This window comes from Sorex araneus, chromosome 4 (genome assembly GCF_027595985.1).
Source record: "Sorex araneus isolate mSorAra2 chromosome 4, mSorAra2.pri, whole genome shotgun sequence".
Lineage (NCBI taxonomy): Eukaryota > Metazoa > Chordata > Mammalia > Eulipotyphla > Soricidae > Sorex > Sorex araneus.
The window spans coordinates 83410832-83431923 of record NC_073305.1 but is presented as its reverse complement, the minus strand read 5'-3'; the positions used below and the strand labels follow the sequence as shown (position 1 = coordinate 83431923).

General features: G+C 37.9%; 1 protein-coding gene across 1 annotated transcript; it reads right to left on the bottom strand.

Moving 5' to 3' along the window:
• Nucleotides 1-18676: 18676 nt before the first annotated feature.
• LOC101554558 (fructose-bisphosphate aldolase B-like) lies at nt 18677-19811 on the bottom strand. Its single transcript, XM_055136434.1, has one exon. It carries the CDS (start codon nt 19773-19775, stop codon nt 18681-18683), a length of 1095 nt encoding a protein of 364 aa, XP_054992409.1. The 5' UTR covers nt 19776-19811; the 3' UTR covers nt 18677-18680.
• Nucleotides 19812-21092: the final 1281 nt, after the last annotated feature.

Below are 21092 nucleotides of genomic sequence, written 5' to 3'. Positions count from 1 at the left end.
CATTTTCTTCAACTGTTAAATGTAAATATCTGTCTCATTATGTTTTGGCAATTCATTCGTCACATATTAGAATTCAAATATGAGTTCTATAAATTTTTAATTTTTGTATACCTAATATAGAGAATTACTTTTTTATATATTTTACTCTCATTTTGAAAAGCATTGAATTTGTTGATTTTTGAAGTATATTATTTATAAAAGACTTATTCTCTTTATTTTATTTTATTTTATTCTCTTTTATTTTATTTTAATATAAAATAAAATTTATTGTTTTTGTTGGAAATTTTGGACAAAACTCAGCTGTTGGTCAGTTAATTATTACAATATCTGAGACAATTTCATATAATTTTCTACACTTAATAAGCTCTCTAGGGGCTGGGGCGACAGCACAGTGGGTAGGGCGTTTGCCTTGCACGCGGCCAATCCGGGTTCGATTCCCAGCCTCCCATATCGTCCCCCAGCACCACCAGGAGTAATTCCTGAGTGTAGAGCCAGGAGTATGCTCTATGCATCGCTGGGTGTGACCAGAAAAGCAAAAAAAAAAAAAAAAAGCTCTCTATATGGTATGAAGCAATGGAAGTAAAAATAAGTAGCTTTAGTAGAAATTTAGTTTTATAAAAGAATTTGCTTTGTGCATTTCATATCAGCTAGCATCTAAAATCACTTGTATCACTTGTATCACTTGTTGACCCATTGATCTTCGATTTGCTCGAGCAGGCGCCAGTAACGTCTCCATCTGTCCCTGTTGCATGCCAGTGCAGCCCAATGATATCTGCTCGATCCAGGAACAGGAAGAGCCTCAAATAGTTCATTCAGGGATTTGACGAGGAAATCTGACCATCTAGTTGGTGGGCAGCCACGAGGTTTTCTGATGTCCCGTGGATTCCAGTCGGTAATAGCTCTAGTCCAGCGGTCATCTCTGAATCATATGACATGACCGGCCCATCTGATTTTTGATGCCTTGGCAAATGAGACAGCGTCCCTGATTCTTGACCATCGATGGAGGTCAGAAAGCTCTGCTTAAGACCCAGAAGATAATTGCTTCTTTCATTGAGGTTTTGTATATGATTTGAAAGAAATAAAGACAAAGGACATTAAGAAAAATAATCTAAGAGCCATCAAATTCATTAGCAGTTAATTAACATCTGTAATGGTGAATACAAAGCCTTTAGCATTGCCAGGGACTCCTATTCCTGTGCTTTTTTTGTGTCTTTTCTTGTCTGTGCCTGTGTGACTGCCAGTAATAAATTACCAGGATAAGTAGAATTACATAAAGTGTATAGAAGGAACTTCAACACATGTGTATATTTAAGTTTTCACACAAAGCTAGCTAGATATTTCTAAATCTAAGTAAAAATAATTAGGTACCATTAAATGATAAATTTTAGCAAGAATGTTCAAACTTTTTCTGTAAAAAAATCACTGAGAATATATTTTAGATTTTATAGGCCAAATTCTGTCCTTCTCAGTAACTGTTTTGAAGATTTTTTAAACATTTTTTAATTCTATTTTCAATTAAAAGGTGAAAAAAAGTTTCAAGAATAAGCAAGTAAACAAACAGAACAAGTACTAGAGACTAGTCTGTGGTTCTCTAACCACTGAAGTCTAGAGAATTTTATTTCACCATAGGTGTTTATTTATCTTTCCATTCACAAACCCCAATTTATATGTGTATATGTGTATACATATATATGTATATAATAGTTCAATAAATGCATGCATGAATCTTAGCAATTAGTAGTCCATAATTATTTTTAATAACAAATAGCTTTATAAATTTATAAACAAAATGAATTCAGTCTAATTTGGGGGCAGGTATGCTCAGGTCAATCCTTAGGGTTTATTCCTGGCTCTGCATTCAGGAATGATCTCAGGAAGTGCTAAGGGGACATATATGGTACCTAGAAATTCAAACGATACAGAAGAATGCGAGGCAAGTAGCTTAATCTCTGTGATATGCTCTTCAGTCTGTCACTGTCACTGTCATCCCATTGCTCATCAATTTGCTCGAGCGGGCACCAGTAATGTCTCCATTGTGAGATTTGTTACTGTTTTTTGGCATATCGAATACGCCATAGATAGCTTGCCAGGCTCTGCCGTGCGGGCAAGATACTCTTGGTAGCTTGCCATGCTCTCCGAGGGGGGTGGAGGAATCGAACCCGGGTCAACCCCGTGCAAGGCAAATGCCCTACCCACTGCGCTATCACTCCAACCCTCTCTTCAATCTATTTTTTTTTAAATCCTTAAACTCTAGATTGTCAAAATTGAGCTGCTAATGGTGAGGCATGTAGGTTTCAGGTGACTGAAGTTTTAGGGACAGGTATGACTTCCAAAAGTCACTTTACCATTTCTATGTTTGAGCTTTTGTCACCATCCCTATAGAAACTCTGAGGACAAATGCAAGTTACACTGAGCTGCTTCTCTGTGTTACCTGATTCAATATAGGTTACTACTTGAAAGTTAATCTAATGTTTTGTATACGTGTATATACTTTGTCAGCTCTAGAAGCCCTATAGCTCATAATATAGGAACTCTGAAAATATATATAATGCATATATATGCATTATATAAAAATGCATCCTTAAAGAAAAAAGCCATTGAATACTAAAATGGACTATTTTGCATCACTTTATTATATACATTGGTTATTATTTGACTTCAGGTTATTTGAATTATTGTTAGCTTTTTGTCCATGTCAGTTAATTCACTAAGTCTGCATAAAAGTGAGCTAACTTAAGACAATCTATATATGTGCTAAATTTAGTTCATTTTTGATAATTTTTATTAAAGTGAAAAACAAAGATCATTGCAACAGCTGGCAATACTTCTCGGTGTGAGTGTTCAAATGATTCACATTTGAACAACTTCCAAAACATGCTTTTCAAAAATTTCTATAAACGGAGATAAATCTTATAAACTGGAATCATAACAAAGCACTTCTGAATGTCATGAACAAATTTGAAGAGCTGTGCCTCTTGTGTTCTTCCTAATTATGTATCTCAAACTTAACTTGTTTTGATTCTATCATCATAAATTTTTGTTTCAAAATGCACAGATACTTGAGTTGAAATGAGAAAAGGTGTATTTTTATTTATTTTGTGTTTAAAATGATATTTGTGGCTACTTTAAAGAATTTTTATGTTGATATGTGGATTATCACATCATTTCTTCGATGGATTTCTTTCTTGCTTTTGTTTTGAGTGTGTGTGTTTGTGTGTGTGTGTGTGTGTGTGTGTGTGTGTGTGTTGGGCTCCTCTGCCCCACTTTCAGCATCTTCCACCTGCTTGCCTACTCAATTGTCACTCTCTATGGGGGAGTGAAGGTAAGGGCTGTTTCTCTGATTTCTTCCCTGGGTCTCTCCTTTTTCTCCTCCTTAATGTCTCCCAGTCAGACTTTTAAAACTATTTATTTTTATTTTACCATTAATGAGCAAACTCAGACCATTTATCTGCTTAGTTCTTTATTATTTATTTATTTATTTATTTATTTATGGACCTCTCAAGAAGTGCTCAAGAATCCTGAAACTCCTAATTGTTGAACATAGGGCAACTGGCCAGAAGTTCAATAAGGACCCCCAAGGACGAGGTGCAGCTCCAGACCCAGCATTACAAGGGATTATTCGGACCATCCTTATAGGCTCTCAGACTGTCAGGATCACATCCAAAAATTCTCCAGAACCACATGGTGCTTGGGATGGAGCCAGGTTCTACCACAAGTTAGGCTTGTGCCTAAACCCCTGTTCCATCTCTCCAACCACCCTGTTTAGTCTTTTATTTACTTTTATCTTATTTTATTTTTAACATTTTATATTTAAGAGCCATGATTTACAAAGTTGCTGATAGTTACTTTTTAGGCATACAGTAATTCAACACCAAGCCCTCCACCAGTGTCAATTTCCTTCCACCAGTGTTCCCGATTCTCTTCCCATCCCTTTAAACCATGTTTGTCAAGCTTTTTCTAACTGTGGCCCCTTTCAGAAGCTGTTTATATCTTGCAGCCTCTTTGCCCTGCTGGTTGGCTATCAGGATGGGGCTATGTACCTTCCCCATTTACCTGATTTTCATCTGTGCCCCTTATAATATCTTGGAGGCCCATGCTTTTTGGGGGCAAACGGTGGTGCAACACTACCTTCTTCACCGTTTAGGATTTCTACTGGATTATTTATTTGAATCATGATATCTATTTTGCAAGAGCCTGACTTTTTCTGATTGATGCCCAAGTTTATTTCAATCCCTATAGTCCTGCCAGAATAATTAGGATATCAACCTGATGTCTGTAGCTCTTTCCCATGACAGAGTGGTCAGTTGATAAATTAATTACCCACCATAATACTTTCCCTAGCAAGAAACCAATAAGATTTGGCAATTTACTAGCACACATGTACATGTAGTTTTTTCATGTGTTGATAATTATGCTCCCTCTTTCCTTCATTTCATTCCTCCCTCTCTCCTTCATTTCATTCAACCCAGGATCTTGAGCCTTATGTTTTAAATTCTGTGATTGCTGATTTTATCTGTATAGAACCATCAAACAAAAGAAGACCTAAATAGTTCTGAGCATGAAAATGTGAAATCATGTCCTAAACCTATTTTGATTTGCCCTGTAACAAAATCTCTTTCCAAAATTAGTTCTATGGTAGCTTCATTTACCTGGTCATATCTATAAAGACAAAAAAAATAACATGGAGGCTATCTTCAAGAGAAAATTTTAGGATTTGGACTGATAGTGCAACATTTGCCTTTGCATGCAGCCCACCCTGGTTTGATCCCCAGCACACATTATGGTCCCCCAAACCTGCTAGCAGTTATTCCTGAGCACAAAGCCAGGGGCAAACTCTGAGCACCACTGGTATGATCCAAAAACAAAAGAAAAAAATTCATAAGGAAAATATTATTAGTATTATTATTAGTCTTTGTTGTATTTTTATATTTGAGCATTTTTGAAATTTATTTAATTTTGCTTTTTGGGGTCACACCCAGCTATGCTCAGGGCTTACTCCTGGCTCTGCACTCAGTAATTACTCCTGGCAGTGCTCAGGGGACCATATGGGATGCTGGGAATTGAACCTGGGTCGGCCACATGCAAGGCAAACACCCTACCCAGTGTGCCATTGTTCCAGTCCCCATATTCGATCATTTTAACATTCTACATGTTGGTTATTTCTTATATAATGAAAGTGTCAATGAAGATAAATTATCAGGCTATAATATAATCTGAAAGGCATTTATTTGAAAATAGGAGACTGGAAAAATAACACAAAGCATAAAGGTCCTGCTTTGCATGATGTGGATCTCAATTTAATCTTCAGCACTGCAGAGCACTGCCAGGAGTGATCCCTGAGCACAGAGTCAGGAGTAAGCCCTGAGTACAACCAGGTGTGGCACCACACCCCAGTAAAAGAAAAGAGAACAAAAATCATGATTTGGGCTTACAAAAACAAGAGGTATCTCCAGGTTCATATTGCCAGGGCATAAGGAAAACTAAAAGATTCAGGCAGGGAAGTGGTCTGAGGATTAGTCACATAAAATACATCTTTTGGATTGGTTCTTAAATCCATTTGTCTGGCCAGAAATTCTTCAAACAGAAAGCTACAGTTTAGGGGACAGATGAGCAGATGTCTCCTGTTTCTTGTATTAACTGAATTATTGAGTAAGTCTTTTTAAGTTTTACCTAGAAGTTTCAACACTAAAGTTTCAAGACAAGATACGAAATGGAATCTGCTTGGCTCTGCTGAAAATGGTCTACAGACTTTTGTTTCTAGTTGAATGACTATCAACTTATCCCAAGTGCTTCCAATCATATGTCACATACTATCAGTCTCAATTTTGTCTCTGCTCTGAATTTAGGACTTCTACCTGAGAATTGTGTATGGAAAATACTTTCTCTAGTGATTATATTTGAATATGAATTTTATCTAGCTGAAGCATGTTTTTGGCTGTACTCTGAAAACTAACATAGAAGATTAGGGATATATTAATGATTAGAGTGTAAATGCCTTTTTCTAAAGTGTGTTTCCAAAAATAAAAATAATGTTTTGAATTTAAGATTACTCTCAACAATATTTTAATTGGAGACAGGATTAGTGCTCAGAAGGATTAAAAGCCTTTCTGAATCTCTATTCAGCTATAAATAAAGGCAGATTTGATGTTAATATGCATTCCCATACTTCACAAAAGCACAGCATTTTGCTCTTAAAAAAAATCTTCCTTAGAGTAAAAAATCAATTCGAGGCAGCTTTTTATGATGTATATAGAAAACCTATTTTAACTATCAAGTGACAAATATACAATAAATCTATCTTGACTTTATTGCCCTGCTATGAAATACACACAAAACTCCTAAATATCTGCATTTTAGCAGGGAATACTAGTCTACCTTGACTGTCTTATTCTAGAGGAAACTTATTTTTAAAAATTATAAGTTCCACTTTGTATTTTTCCTTGCAAAATTGATTTAAAAAATCTTTTGAAAAAATGATTTTTAAAAGATAAATGCACAGAATAAGTTTTCTGGGAAGAAACTGAACTGTACATTACTTTACTCTCCCTTGTTTTTTTCAGGTCTCCTATAAAATATCAGCATTTTTAGAACTTGCAGCTGTGTTCTCAGAGTTTTAAATTTTTTTAATAGAAAGCTATGGACTAGAATGTTAATACAGAGTACAGCTTGTACCTAGCTGACACGGTTCAATCCCTAGCATCCTACATGGTCCTTCAAGTACCTACAGGAGTGATTCTAAATACAGAAACAGGAATAATACTTGATCACTGCTGGATGTGCACCACACCACCTCTACTGAACCTCCCAACAACTAGTTTTGGGGTGCATGTGAAAATATTGCTGCTTACTTTCCTTTTACAGTTTTTTTTTTCATTACCTAATACTAAATGCTAGACCTAACATAGGGAGTTTTTTTTAAGATTTGGCAAATAAACCCTATACATTTATGCTATTCTCCAAGCTCAGAGAAATAAATTAAGCATACCTCAGAAAAAATCCAAAGAGGACCAGAGCAGTAGTATAGTGGGTAGTGTACTTGCCTTTCACTTTGGTGACCCCAATTTAATCCTCAGCATCCCATATGGTTCCCTCAGCACAGATCAAGGAGTAAGCCCTGAGATGCACTGGGTGTAGCCAAGGAAGGCAGGAAGGCAGGAAGGCAGGAAGGCAGGAAGGCAGGAAGGCAGGAAGGAAGGAAGGAAGGAAGGAAGGAAGGAAGGAAGGAAGGAAGGAAGGAAGGAAGGAAGGAAGGAAGGAAGGAAGGAAGGAAGGAAGGAAGGAAGGAAGGAAGGAAGGAAGGAAGGAAGGAAGGAATCTAATAATGTTTTATATAAAATATCTTTTAAATTTTTATTTTATTTTTGATACACAATCATGAGTGCTCAGGGCTTACTCCTGGTTCTCAAAGCTCACTTGTGGCAGGATTGAGGGGACCACATATGGTGTTAGGGATTGTACCCAGGGCAAGACAAGCACTCTACCTGCTGTACTATCCCTCGAGTTCTTATTTTATAGCGTCTTCATTTTCTTAATGTTGCTTGAGGTAACCTTGCCAGTCAAGCTATCTTGAGAAGCTAAAGAGTTAAAATTACAAAGAAATAAAATGAGATAAAATTTAATTGCACACAAAATCACTGTAAATCTATATGATGAATATGTTATGACTACCAACAATTGGCATTATATATGAATTAAAAACATATTAGCATCCCTCAATCTCACTAACAATATCACTAATAATCACAAAGTTGTTGCCAGAGAGCATAGTACAGAGGTGGAAGCACTAGCCTTGGAGGTGGCCAACACTGGTTCCATGCCTAGCACAATATGATCCACCTGGCATCAAGGAGATGAAGTCCTGGAGGCCCCTGAGCACTTCAGGTGTGACCCTAAGGCTCCCAGGCGCAGCTAGTGAGGACAATCCCCAGAAAGGATCCAAGAAGCAACCACATCCTTAGGCCTCAGCATTGAACAATTGGCTCTAGATGGCAGAGAGCATTTTTAGGAGCAGACCTGAGCCTTCAGGGCACTGTGAGATGTGGCCCTACCCTGCCAAAATAAATAGTGATTAAATTCTTTTGTTACCACTCATTAGTAAAATATTATAAAAGTTAGACATTTTCAGACAATAGGAGAGTGGAAGAATGTGGAGGATTTATAACCCAGGTATACTTTAAAAAAGAGTACCAGAACTGCCACAGAATTGCTCTGCCATTGGCCAACATTAAAAAGAATGTCAGATTCTTTTTTTTGGTTGCCTCCTGTTGTTTGTTTGTTTGTTTGTTTGTTTTTATAAATGAATGAGTCACTGTGAGATACAGTTACATAATTACATTTCAGTCATACAATGATCAAGTACCCATCCCTCCAACAGTGCCTATTCTCCACCACCAATGTTCCCAGTATCCCTCCTGCCACCCCCACCCCACCCCACCCCCATCCCTGCCTCTGTGACAGGCATGCTCCCTTTTGGGTGTGATGGTTTGCAATACAGGTACTAAGTGGCCATATGTTTGGTCCATAGTCTACTGAAGCACAGAGAAAAATATTCAAAATATAAATTTTTCCCTTGTTTTTCCTTTTTTTCGTAAAGACTTGGAATATTCAAGGATATCAGTACATCCTGCCCCATGAAGCTTATGTGCTCGGATTACTGACAACTCATCTTGTAACCCCATTCTCAGAAAACAGTTGTCACACTCAGAATTAAGGGGAAGCTACATTGCAGAAAATAGAATAGTGGAAGAATAGCACTATAGCACTGTCATCCCATTGTTCATTGATTTGCTCAAGTGGGCACCAGTAACATCTACATTGTGAGACTTGTTACTGTTTTTGGCATATCCAATAAGCCAGAGGTTGCTTGCCAGGCTCTGCCATGTGTGAAGGATATTCTTGGTAGCTTGCTGTGCTCTCCGAGAGGAACAGAGGAATGGAACCCAGGTTGGCCGAGTGCAAGGCAAACGCCCTACCCGCTCTGCTATCACTCCCGCTGGATGGAAGAATTTGGAGGATATATAACCCAGGTATAATTTGAAAAAGAGTCCCAGAACTGCCATCGAATTGCTCTCCCATGGCCCAGAATTTTGAAGGCTGAATTTCCATGCATAGATCAGAAATTACGTTTTTAATCTATATATCTATTCATGACTAAGATGTTAATGCTTTCAGGGAAGGACAGAATTGTTCCCAGGTCTGAGAGATAGCACAGCAAGGGAAGTGCTTGCTTTGCATGCTGATAGTCCAGATTCCATCCCAGCAACACATGTGGTCACTTGAACCCTGCCAGGGGTGAACCCTGAGCTCAGAGCCTTGCGCACAAGAGGGCACGGCCCCAAATCTAAACCAATAACCCAACAAAAGTAACATTCATAGGAAATCTCCGTTCATCTTTGTGGTCCTAATTCTTTTTGCATGGTGTGACAAATATTCATGTTTGATAGAAAGGAAATAAATATAAGTCTTATAAAAAAGATGTAATGATACAAAAGTAATAAAGTTTATGCTTTTTACTGCAATTTAAAATTGAACTTTATTCTAGAGAAAAAAATGAATATCTTTGGCAATCGTTCTAGAAAATTATTATTAGAAGTGCTGGAGGAGAGGTAAAACAGAAGTTAGGGTACTTGTCTTGCATGTAGCCCACCTGTAATCAATCCCATGTACCACATCTGGATCCCTAAGAACTACCAGAATAAATCCCTGTGTGCAGAGTAGGGATAAGCCCTAAACAAAGCTAAAGGTGACCCCAAAACAAAAACAACAAAACATGTAAAAGAAAATTATTTGCATAAAAAACTGGAAAATAAATTCCTAGAAGTACTTATTATATTTTTTATAATTATTTATCAAGTATACATTAGAACTTTTATGTTGTAATAACAAATATTTGTCTTATTAGGCAAAAATAAAAATTATAGGACATTATATACCATAACGTGTATATTTAAATTAATAATCAACATAGTGTATGATAACTGCCCTGTATCAAATTTAAACCTCTAGTGTGCACTGTATGTATTTTATTTGAGGATTAAATTAATTTTATTTGAGGATTAAATTAATTTCATACTCAATTTGATAATTATGCTTGGTAATCCATCTTTTCCAAAATTTTTCTCTTAAAAGTTTAAAGGGTAAATAATTACTTTGGAATATATTGTTAATTTAGAATATTTTATTTTAGAATAGGTAACATTTCTTTTAGATATAAAAACTAGAAATTAACACAGTAAAGCATTTATTTTAGGCAGGATAAGAGTTGATAAAATTGAATCAGCTTTGATGCATTGCCTTAAACTCATATCTAATAATTTCTTATGCATAATAAGAAATACAACAAACCCCTGAAAAAAATAATAAAGCAACAGAGGAGCAACAAATTTTCTGAGAAATCTTAATACAGAAAGATATATTATTGCTTCACCTTTATCATGTATACAAAACTGACTACTCAGTAGCCTATTAGTAGAATCTAATTTAATCTTTGAAATTACTCAGTCAAACAGATTTAGTTGGTACTTCTCATTACATAGATGTTGGAAAACGAAGCTCATAATTATAATTAGTTTGTATATGGATATTTGTCTATTAAATAATTTTCAAGTATCATAAAATTAAAACCTCTATTCTCTTCACTACATTTTGTGTCTTAGAAACTGATAAAGCATATAAAAAGTCTGTATTTTGATAACACAATTTGACTCAAGCTGAAAGCTTGATATCTACTTTATTCTATAGATAAAGTAGATATTAAAATAGATAAAATTTTAACTAGATCAAAACATTGCTTCATAGTATTCAATAATCTTTTGATATTTTAAATGATATTTTAAATATTTGTTTTATTAATTCAGAAAGTGCATATAAATTTATTTAGGTAGTGCATATGAATCTTATACCTAGATTTATAACTGAAAAACTCATTATTTGATGCTGAATATATATATCTCAGACTCATATGTCAGTGTGTTCCAGTTTTAAGGACTATATCAAGTGAAATTAGTAGCACATTTTTCTTAAAAATATAGATTATTTGAAGAAAAAGATTTTTCACAGTATAAATATAAAATAGCTATTTTAACTATAGAGTGGTACTCATCATATGCTCCTCACTAACCTGTGTACATTATTAGTGAGTGTTATAATTGATCATTATCCTGTAGCAACTAGAATTTATTTAATATTTTTACTTCTAGAGAAACAAAATTTCTTCTAGAGAAGCATAAAAAATGCACATAAGTTGTAAATGATTAATCTGAAAATGAAACTATTTACATATCATATTTGTAAAATATCTAAATAATAGTCTCATTATTTGGAGGATATTTATTGCACTGGCAACTAAGCAGCGTATTAATAAATACCATGAAAAAGTATTTATCTCTGATTTTAGTCACTCTGATAAAATATATAGCTATGAATGTTTATTTAACTATAGTATATTGCATTTTCTACACAAAAGAGACTCTTAGACGATATAGCATTTTCCTCAGGAGACAAAATTATAGCAGGCTATTATTGCAGATGTTACCGACTGTTTCTGGAAATATAAATTAGATTTTAATTTTGTTATTGTTTTACACTCTCATTGAAGCAACTTACAGGCAAAGCATGTAGCCTTTGTACATGTTTTTATTTGGAGTCTTTTGATTGCCTTAGAAAAGAAACTATAGGTGTGTCAGAATTTTTTAATTTGAACCTTAATTTACGTATAACAAAATGGACATATAACATAATTTACATATAAAATCTATAAAGTTTGACAATTATAAGTACACATAATGGTTTTCACAAGAAAGAGTTAATATTTTATCTTACTAAGGTGTCCTTGGTTACATAACTTTCTATTAATGCCTTCTACTCAGAACTACTATTAAATTTTCTATTGTAGAAAATAGCATAAATAGAAATGGTTGTTCTGTATTCTTTGATGTAACATTTTTTAGTTCTATTAATGTTATTCTATGAACAAGAAATCTACTTTACAATATTTATTAAAATTCCAATGCATACATAGTTCTACTTTCTGTGTGTGTGTGTGTGTGTGTGTGTGCATGTGTGTGTGTGTGTGTGTGTGTGTGTGTGTGTGGTATGGAGTAAGACTTGGTAGTGATTGAGGCTACTCCCAATTTGGGGCTGAGGGACCACCACCTGAATTTCTGAGACACCATGTGGTACTGGGAATAGAATCTGAGTTTCCCTCAAGCAATGCATGCAGTAATGCTGTAGACTCTCTCCCTGGCCTCTATTTGTAGTCCATCCATAAGTTGATAGACTTTTGTTTTTAGTCCTAGTTTTTACAATTCTGACATCTAGCAGTATTTAGGGGCCCGTGAGTCATTCCTGGAGGAGTTCACCCTATAAGTACTGAGAACAGTTTTACTTGGGGGCCCTCAGTTTCATACCAGGCATCTACTTATTCAAGGATCACTGAGCTGAAGCTGGCGGTGCCCAGTAATGTTCTTCTGATCATGCAGTTCCAGAGATTAAACTAAGGACTTTACACATACTAGACACCTCCTCTAGCACTTGACCTATCTCTCCAACCCCAGGAAATTGGGTTTTATTTTTCTCACTTGGAGGCTACAATATATGACAATTTGTACCATATATAAGTACTATATATATGACAAATGTCTTGAGACAATACCTAGAATTAACTGGATTTTATATATATTGTATTTTTTAAAAATTTATTTTATTGAATCACCAAGTGGAAAGTTACAAAGTTCTCAGGCTTATATCTCAGTTATACAATGCTCAAACACCCATCCCTTCACCAGTGCCCATATTCCACCACCAATGAAAAGAAAAACAAAACAAAAACAAAAACAACAAAACAAAACAAAACAAAAAAAACAGTATACATCCCACCCCCCACCCCCCAACCCCCCCCCGTGCGTGACTGATAATTTCACTTCCTTTTCTCTTTACCTTGATTACATTCCAGATTTCATCACACATCTCACTATTGTTGTTGGAGTTTCAAAACAGACTCACTATTTTTGTTGGAATTTATCCACCAAGAATACAGCTCTATTAACAAGGAAATATTTGATAATAAGTTTTCCAATGATGAGAATGAAGAGATAAAATGTCGCGCGGCCGCAATAGCGGCCGCACAGTTTACAATTTCTGTATTCTAGTAATTAAGTCCACAGAGATTTAAGTTGGAAAATGAATCATTTCCCTTCCTGGAACAGCATGTAGCAAAAGCTTAGTTCACAGTCTCCATACATGGTTGCAAGCACTTGCTGGAACCCCAAATCCTAAAGCTGTCTCTGGTTCCCACTCGTTCCACATCCACCGGCTGTGCAGAGGCATGCATGGGCACCCGGGTCGAAACTCGGCCGGAGCCGAGCTCCGGCCCGGGCTGAGACTGCCCCTGTATCCCTCAGCTGTTTCAAGTTCAAAGCACATTTTTTTTTTCCTGCGCCAAAAGTTCATACCTGCTCAAAGGACCCACAAAATGTCGGACACCACGCCTTCTCCCGGAGGGGAGAGAGACCAAGAAGGAAGGATATTTCCTCCGTTAGCCAGCGTGGGGCAAAAGCTTAGTTCACAGTCTCCATACATGGTTGCAAGCACTTGCTGGAACCCCAAATCCTAAAGCTGTCTCTGGTTCCCGCTCGTTCCACATCCACCGGCTGTGCAGAGGCATGGGCACCCGGGTCGAAACTCGGCCGGAGCCCGGGCTCTGGCCCGGGCTCTATATATTGTATTTTAATAAGAAAATGGTAAAGTCTTTCTGCATAGGGATGCCATTATAATATTTACACACTATGCCATTCCTGTACATAATTAGTGAAAGTTAAAGTTAACCAATATCTTTATAATAACTAGCATTACCTTAAGCTTTCTTTTTTTTATTTTTATTGGTTGTTTACCAGATTTGCTTTTTCATTTCATTGATGACTAATCTTCTTGAGTACCTTTTCATGTTCCTATTTAATATTTATCTCATTTAGAAAACTGACTAGCCATATCTTTGCCTTTGTCAAATTGGATGAGAATATCCTAGGTATAGGAGAGACTACATCACTCCAGCTGGAGAGATTTCATTCACAATTCAGGCCAATCAAATGTAAGTACAACTGTAAGTATTTGTGTGGTAAATCCACATTAAAATAATATAGACACACAGTTCAACTGACAGTAAAAGGGAGGTTATCATTTAAATTAGCAGGCATAGACTGGAGTGATAGCACAGCAGGTAGGGCATTTGCTTGCACGAGGCCGACCCAGGTTCAATTCCTCCACCCCTCTTGGAGAGCCTGGCAAGCTACCAGATAAGATAAGAGAGTATCTTGTGCACATGGCAGAGCCTGGAAAGTTCCCTGTGGTGTATTCAATATGCCAAAAACAGTGACAAGTCTCACGATGGAGAGAGTCGTTACTGGTTCCCGCTCGATTAGCAACAGGATGACAGTGATGACAGTGATACAGTGAATGTAAGATTTGGAACTACAGAAGTTAAATTCAAGGTTTGAAACTTTCCTAAAGCATCATCCCATGGGGAATGAAGCAAGATGAAAGAGAAATGGGAGTGAGAGGTATTTCTTCAGGAGGAAATTCCAGAATAAGATGTTAAATCTGGAAATGGTTTCAGAACCCCATGACCAATAATCAATTTTGTTTAAAGGATCAAAATTGACAGTGATTTTTGTAGTTTTAAAATACTGGTGCACTGTCATCAATTCATGAGAAAAAGGCTATAATCAGTGGTCATAATGGTCACTGTCATTGTCATTCCATTGCTCATCAAGGCACCAGTAACGCCTCTCATTGTGAGACTTATTGTTACTGTTTTTGGCATATCCAATATGTCACGGGTAGCTTGCCCTGCTCTGCTGTGCAGGCATGATACTCTCGGTAGCGATACTCTCCGAGAGGGGCGGAGGAATTGAACATGGGTCAACCATGTGAAAGGCAAACGCCCTACCGCTGTGCTAGAGCTCCAGCCCAGTTATAAAGGTAGACTTTAAAATTACAGGAGTTCTTTTTATATACAGAATTATAACATAACCGGTTTGTATGAACTCTTAAAGAGTTTCTCATACTTTATAATGAATATGTGAGTTAGAAAAAAAGATGTGCAAAATCAATGTATATGTTCAGGGTAGTAATTAATGAGCCTCACTGTTAACATTTTGGTTTTGTCAAAATTCTGTCAACTACTCATTTTCTTAATATTTTTATAATATTAAAATCAGTAAGAAAATATGACTATTTTGAAATATTTGTGTAAATTGCTTGAAAAAGTATGTCAAATTTTTGAATCTTTAAAACTTCATGTCATTGTCAATAGATACTTCTGAAATTAGTAAATAAGAGCAATTAGGATAGCAAAATAAAAAGTGTAAAACTACACACAACAAGAGTTCACTTTAATTGTTAGAATACCAATGTAGGATGAAAGTACACTGAATGTTAGAAATGGAAATCAGGACTCAAACTAGAATCAAGAGAAATGAGAGAATGGAAAAGTGTGAATAATCATATTTGGTAACTGGTTCAATTTAGGAAGAAAAAAGTAATGAAAATTATTCCAGTTTCCAATGCAATAACTAAAAATAAGAAATGTTTTTAAAAAGTTTTGTTTTTAAAGAATGTAAAAAGTATAAATGCATGCGCGTTTGGAAGGGGAAGGGTGATGTGTGTGTTTTTCGCGGGCTTTCTGGGCGGTTTGCTCTCTCTTGCCACTCGAGTTCAGTGCTCTTGAGCCACTGTTTATGGATTGGATCAGGATGGCTCCTCTTGTGTTCTGCTTCTCTTTGTGCCTCTGTGATCCCTTCTGTCTGTCTCTGTATCTCTGACTCTGTCTCTGTAGTCTCTCCTTTGCTCTCTTCTGACCTCTCTCTGTCTCTGTTATCTCCTTGCTGGTCTCTTCCAATCTCTCTTCTTCCTATCTCTCTCTCCCGAGCCCTCTGCTACTCTCTCTGAAGTCCTTCTGCTTCTCTCTCTGAAGCCCTTCTGCTTCTCTCTCTGAAGCCCTTCTTGCTCTCACTTCCGACTCTGACCTTGACCTGAATTCTCTCTTCCTTTCACTTCTGACTCTGTCTCTTACTTCTAACTCTGACCCTGTCTTCTGACTCGCTTTGTGCTCTTTCTTTCCCCTGCTTCTGGCTCCAATGATTCCCTGATTCTCTTTCACTTTGTGCTCTGCTTCTGTCTTCTTCCTCACTTCTCTTACAGTCTTAGTTTCTATAGCAATCATATAGGGTGGTGACACAAAGGTAGGTTGAACATTAACAAATCAACAAAGAGGGGTAAAACCACTCCTCCAGGAGATTAACATAATCTCATCTAAGATTACTCCTGTTTACTAGGAGATCTGCTTAAGAGCGGATCCCATCCAGGGTGTGTCGCTTTCTACTTTCCTCAGTTAGTAATCCACTTAATTAGTTCTAGTAAATATACTTCTAGTATTTCTAGCAATGTCATTCTGTATGAGCACAGCAAGAGATCATCATCATCATCATCATCATCCCATTGATCTGATCGTGGAATTTCTCGAGAGGTCTCAGTAACGTCTCCATTCATCCTAGCTGTAAGATTTTAGAAGCCTCTCTTTAACATCCTTTCCAATGGTGCCACATTGGAGGCTCTTTCAGGGTCAGGGGAATAAGATCCATCATTGTTACTGGTTTTGGCATATAAATACGCCATGGGTAGTTTGCGAGGCTCTCCCATGTGGGCAGGAAACTCTCAGTAGCTTGCCAGGTTCTCCCAGAGGGAGAACTAGGCAAAAAGATGTTGTGAGGCCGCAAAGTGGCCATGCGTTTCCAGGAGCTCACATTAAGAGATATATCAAACTTAAAGTTTGGTTCTTCCCGAGGACATTCAATATATATATCAGACTACAGTTCTCAGGCTAGGTTAGTCTTCCTAATCCCAGTCTTCCTAACGATGAGGTCCTAGTCTCATCATTACTTTTGGATCACGACAGCATTTGTCTATGACCATGCTCTCAACTAATCTTTGAGTATTCTGGTGCTTTGGCCTGGCCCATCTCGATGGCAGGGTAGCTCACAGCTTGGGCTGGGTCCGTTCTGTCCCTCGTTGGGACCCTGCTTTTGGGGTGCTAGGGCAACTAAGTCTAGAAAGCAGATGCCCAGGAGTAAATATTATTGGAGTCCATCAACCCCAAGTTACAAAGCATAATATTAACCTTCTTCCTGTGTCCAAACAGAAAATATATTGCTTTAAGGTAAACTAAATTCCCTGCAGCAAGGCTGAGAAGACATACCCAATATTATCCTACAAAAGAAGACGTGCATTAAATTTGGACATGAAGTACTTTGTCTGGAAATTTATGTCAGAATATTTAGCTTGGGTGTATATTAGAGCTGAAATGGGTTGCCAGTCTGATTTTGACTATAGTTTTATTTATGCTCTTAGTAAAATAGTTTTATAAGTTTGATATTATATACATAAAAACATAAGATTTTTTTCTTATGTTTCAAAATTATATGCATAGTAGGAAGAAATATCCTTAACAATAAGTAGTGTCAGCTTTCAAGAGACAAATCAGAGTTCTGTCAATTCTGGACATTCTTTTAATTGACTTTTTTTTAAGGAGTGATATCTTATTGGGAGGGAGGGCAAAGGGCTCAAGCCAGGTATAGCTTCTGTTCTGCCCTCAGCGATCACTCATGGCAGTGCTTGGGTGAGAATATAGAGTGCTAGGAATCAAACCTGAGTCAGCAGCATGTAAGACAAGCACCACAACTGCTGTGATATCTTTCTAGGACCTTTATTTATTTACCCATTTTAGGAATTAGTGACCAAATAGTTTATTTTCATACATTTCCAGGATAACTGAGTTTTGGGCTAAAATGGGTTTTGTGGGAGATCAGTAGTCCTACAGACTCAACATTGGTAGATTTTTCACAGTTGAGTCCTTCATTTTCTTGAATCATGCAATAATTTAGCAGTCTATTTTCATTTATCTCTGCTTTCTGTAATTAATATTCCATCTATTTTAATTGATGGAGGTGGTTGGAGATGATCTCAAGTTTTTCTTTCACTGGCTTTTAATGACTAGTTCTAAACAACTTTCTTCTAAAATTTCATACAGAAAATTTACCGTTGTTTACTTTGCACCACTTTTTCTTTTCCTTTCTTTTATTTGGGGGTGAGGTGGGGGATACCACACTGGACTGTGCTCAGGACTTGTTCCTCATTCTGTGCTCAGGATTCACTTTTTTTTTTCAATCAAAAGGTCATAGAATATTTTATTTCTTTTTGTGGTTGATGTTGTCTTCATAATTTACCACTGTAAACATTGTTTAACAAAATGCATTTCTCAACACTCAGCTTCTGTGGTGTATCAGTGGGTAGTTGATATTTGAACAGAAAAAAATGATTTCATTTAAAAGCTTGTTTTTATTTTTTTATTGGTGTACGTGTGGGGATGTTGGAGCCTGACAGTTTGAGGTGTAGGGAACTGGAAGTGTTCCAAGGAAACCATCAGGCGAAGTTTGCCGGATCCTTGATAGTTAGACTTTTCTTCAATAACTGATTTTTTCCACCTTTGACTAAGAATTTGAGTTTTATTGGCTTCTCAGTGGTTCTGATATAATTTTGTCTAATTTCCAACGTCAGTTGAAAGCTGGTTCCTTTTAAGGCCTCCTTCTAAGTCACTCAGAAGAGCCCGAGTCAGGTAGGCCATCCTTCTAGTAGGTATAGGATGTTATGAAGAGGGACTGGGTGGAAGCACCACCAGAAGAGCCTGAGTGAACATACTGTCCTTTGGCTGCCTGGGAATTTGCCACAGCTCGCTTCATAAAAGCCTCCTGGGTTGCCTTCTTGTTTGCAGCCTTGCCACCCCAGGCAGCCAATGCACTGGCCTGCAGAGCCCGTCCGTAAGAGAAACTCAGTTTCCAAGGCCTTGGTAGAGGGCACAAGTTGATGGCATTGAGATTGAGTGTAGCATCCTCTTCGCTCATGCTGCCAGACAAAAAGCAGATGCCAGGAACAGCAGCAGGGACAGTCCGGTGGAGAGCCGTGACAGTGGCCATCGCTACTTGCTCTGGAGTATACTTCTTGGTGCAGGCATGTCCGGCAGTTACCATGTTAGGCTTCAGCAGGGTGCCCTCCAGGTAAACATGATGGTCACTGAGAGCCTTGTAGACAGTAGCCAGGACTTTCTCTGTCACATAAAGGCAGTCTTCTAAATCGTGGTCTCCATCGGGAATCACCTCTGGTTCAACAATAGGCACCAGCCCATTCTGCTGGCAGATGCTGGCATAGCGGGCCAGGGTGTTGGCATTCTCCTGAACAGCAAGGCTGGATGGACACTGGTCAGCAATCCTTAGCACAGCACGCCACTTGCCAAAGTCAGCACCATCTTTCTTATACTGAGCACAGCACTCAGAAAGGCCATCGAGCCCTTGAATGGTGGTTTCTTTGTTGGTTCCTGCAAGGGGAGCAGCTCCTTGGTCTAACTTGATTCCCACCACAATCCCCTTTTCCTTGAGGATGTTTCTGAAAAGTTTTCCCTGGCTGTCCTTCTGGTAGAGAGTCTCGTGGAAGAGGATCACACCTCCGATGCTCTGGTTCATGGAATTTTCCGATGTGAAGAGGATTTCTCGGAACTGCCGGCGGTTCTCTTCTGTATTCTCCACCTTGATCCTCTGCAGGTGGTTTCTCATGGTGCCTACAGACTCATCTGCAGCCAGAATCCCCTTCCCATTGGCAACAATGTGCTGGGCAATATCTGAGAGCTCCTTCTTCTGTTCTGGGGTGAGGGCTGGAAATCTGTGAGCCATGGTGACAGGTAGTTTAGGGAAGAATCCTAGATATCAGGATCAGAGATGAGGCAGCAGCTGCTGAATATATCAGAATTCACTTTTAATGGGGGCTCAGGGATCGTCGTATGGTGTGCTGGGGATCAAACCCAGATTGAATGCTTGCAAGGTTAATGTCCTACACACTGTATTATATATCTGGCCCCATACACCACCTTTTCTTTAAAAGTCTTTAGAATTCAACTTATTCTAGAATATATCTTCTATTCTTATGGTATTTTTTTCATAGCTTCCATCTTATTGTCCTGTCTTTGGTAAGAGTCCAATTAAGAGCATTTTCGGACACTCCGTGATTTAGACTCATAATTATAATTTTTTATTAATATATATGATCTCACAGTGGCATCTATTATGTCTATTTTTATGGCTTATGTGCTATTTTGAATACTAGCTATTACTGTCATTTCTGATCTCACCTCTGAATCTTCAGTTCCTGCAATTTAACACAACTTGGAATTGGCCATCAATTTAACAAATTGAAGCTATATGTAGAGGGTCTCTTTTTTCATGAAAATGAATGAATGCATAAAAACATATTATCATGCTTCCGTATGTCATCCCACTACCTTGTCTCATTTATATTATATTTTTGTAATTGGGAAGAAATATATATTATGTGATCTTCAAGAACATATAAAGTGATCTCTTTAGACTGCAGTCAGTAAATAGTCATTAAATGAACATTCATGGGATGAGTAACTTCGTCAGTTATTATTATCAATGATTAATTAATATATCAGCATAACTTATGCACATAGAAAAAACCTGTTTGCTCATATGTACGGGCATTCATAATACAACTAGGACTAAGACAAATTTGGGGAAATAAAGTCAGGGTAAGTATTACCGTATCCAAGATGAAATCGTTGTCTAAATATGGTGGGGAGTTTTTATTTTTTTTTCTCTCCCTGAGCTTCCCAGCCGTCAGTGTCCTCGCACTATGCATGCGGTCTGGTCTCTGGACCAATCTCCAGCCAGTGGCCAGCGGAAAGGGACTCCGCCCTCCGCCGCAGCTCAGCGTGCGTCTCCTGCTTCCTCATCCAGGTGCGCTGCCTCTTTCTCTCCCTGACTTCCCAGCCATGGGTGCCTGCGCACTGTGCTCCTACGCCCCCCCCCCCGCCCCCCACCAATCTCCAGCCAGTGGTCAGTGGCCAAAAGGGGCACGGCCTCTTTGGTGGTGGGCGTGGTCCCGCTGCAGTGGGCGTGGTCGCCGGGCGAGGTGGCCGCTTATGCGGCTGCAGTTTTTTTCCCCTTTACTAGTATACTTGACTGACAGAT

Excerpts from the sequence above, each read along its gene's own strand:
- LOC101554558 (XM_055136434.1), bottom strand. The coding sequence starts at position 19,775 with ATGGCTCACAGATTTCCAGCCCTCACCCCAGAACAGAAGAAGGAGCTC.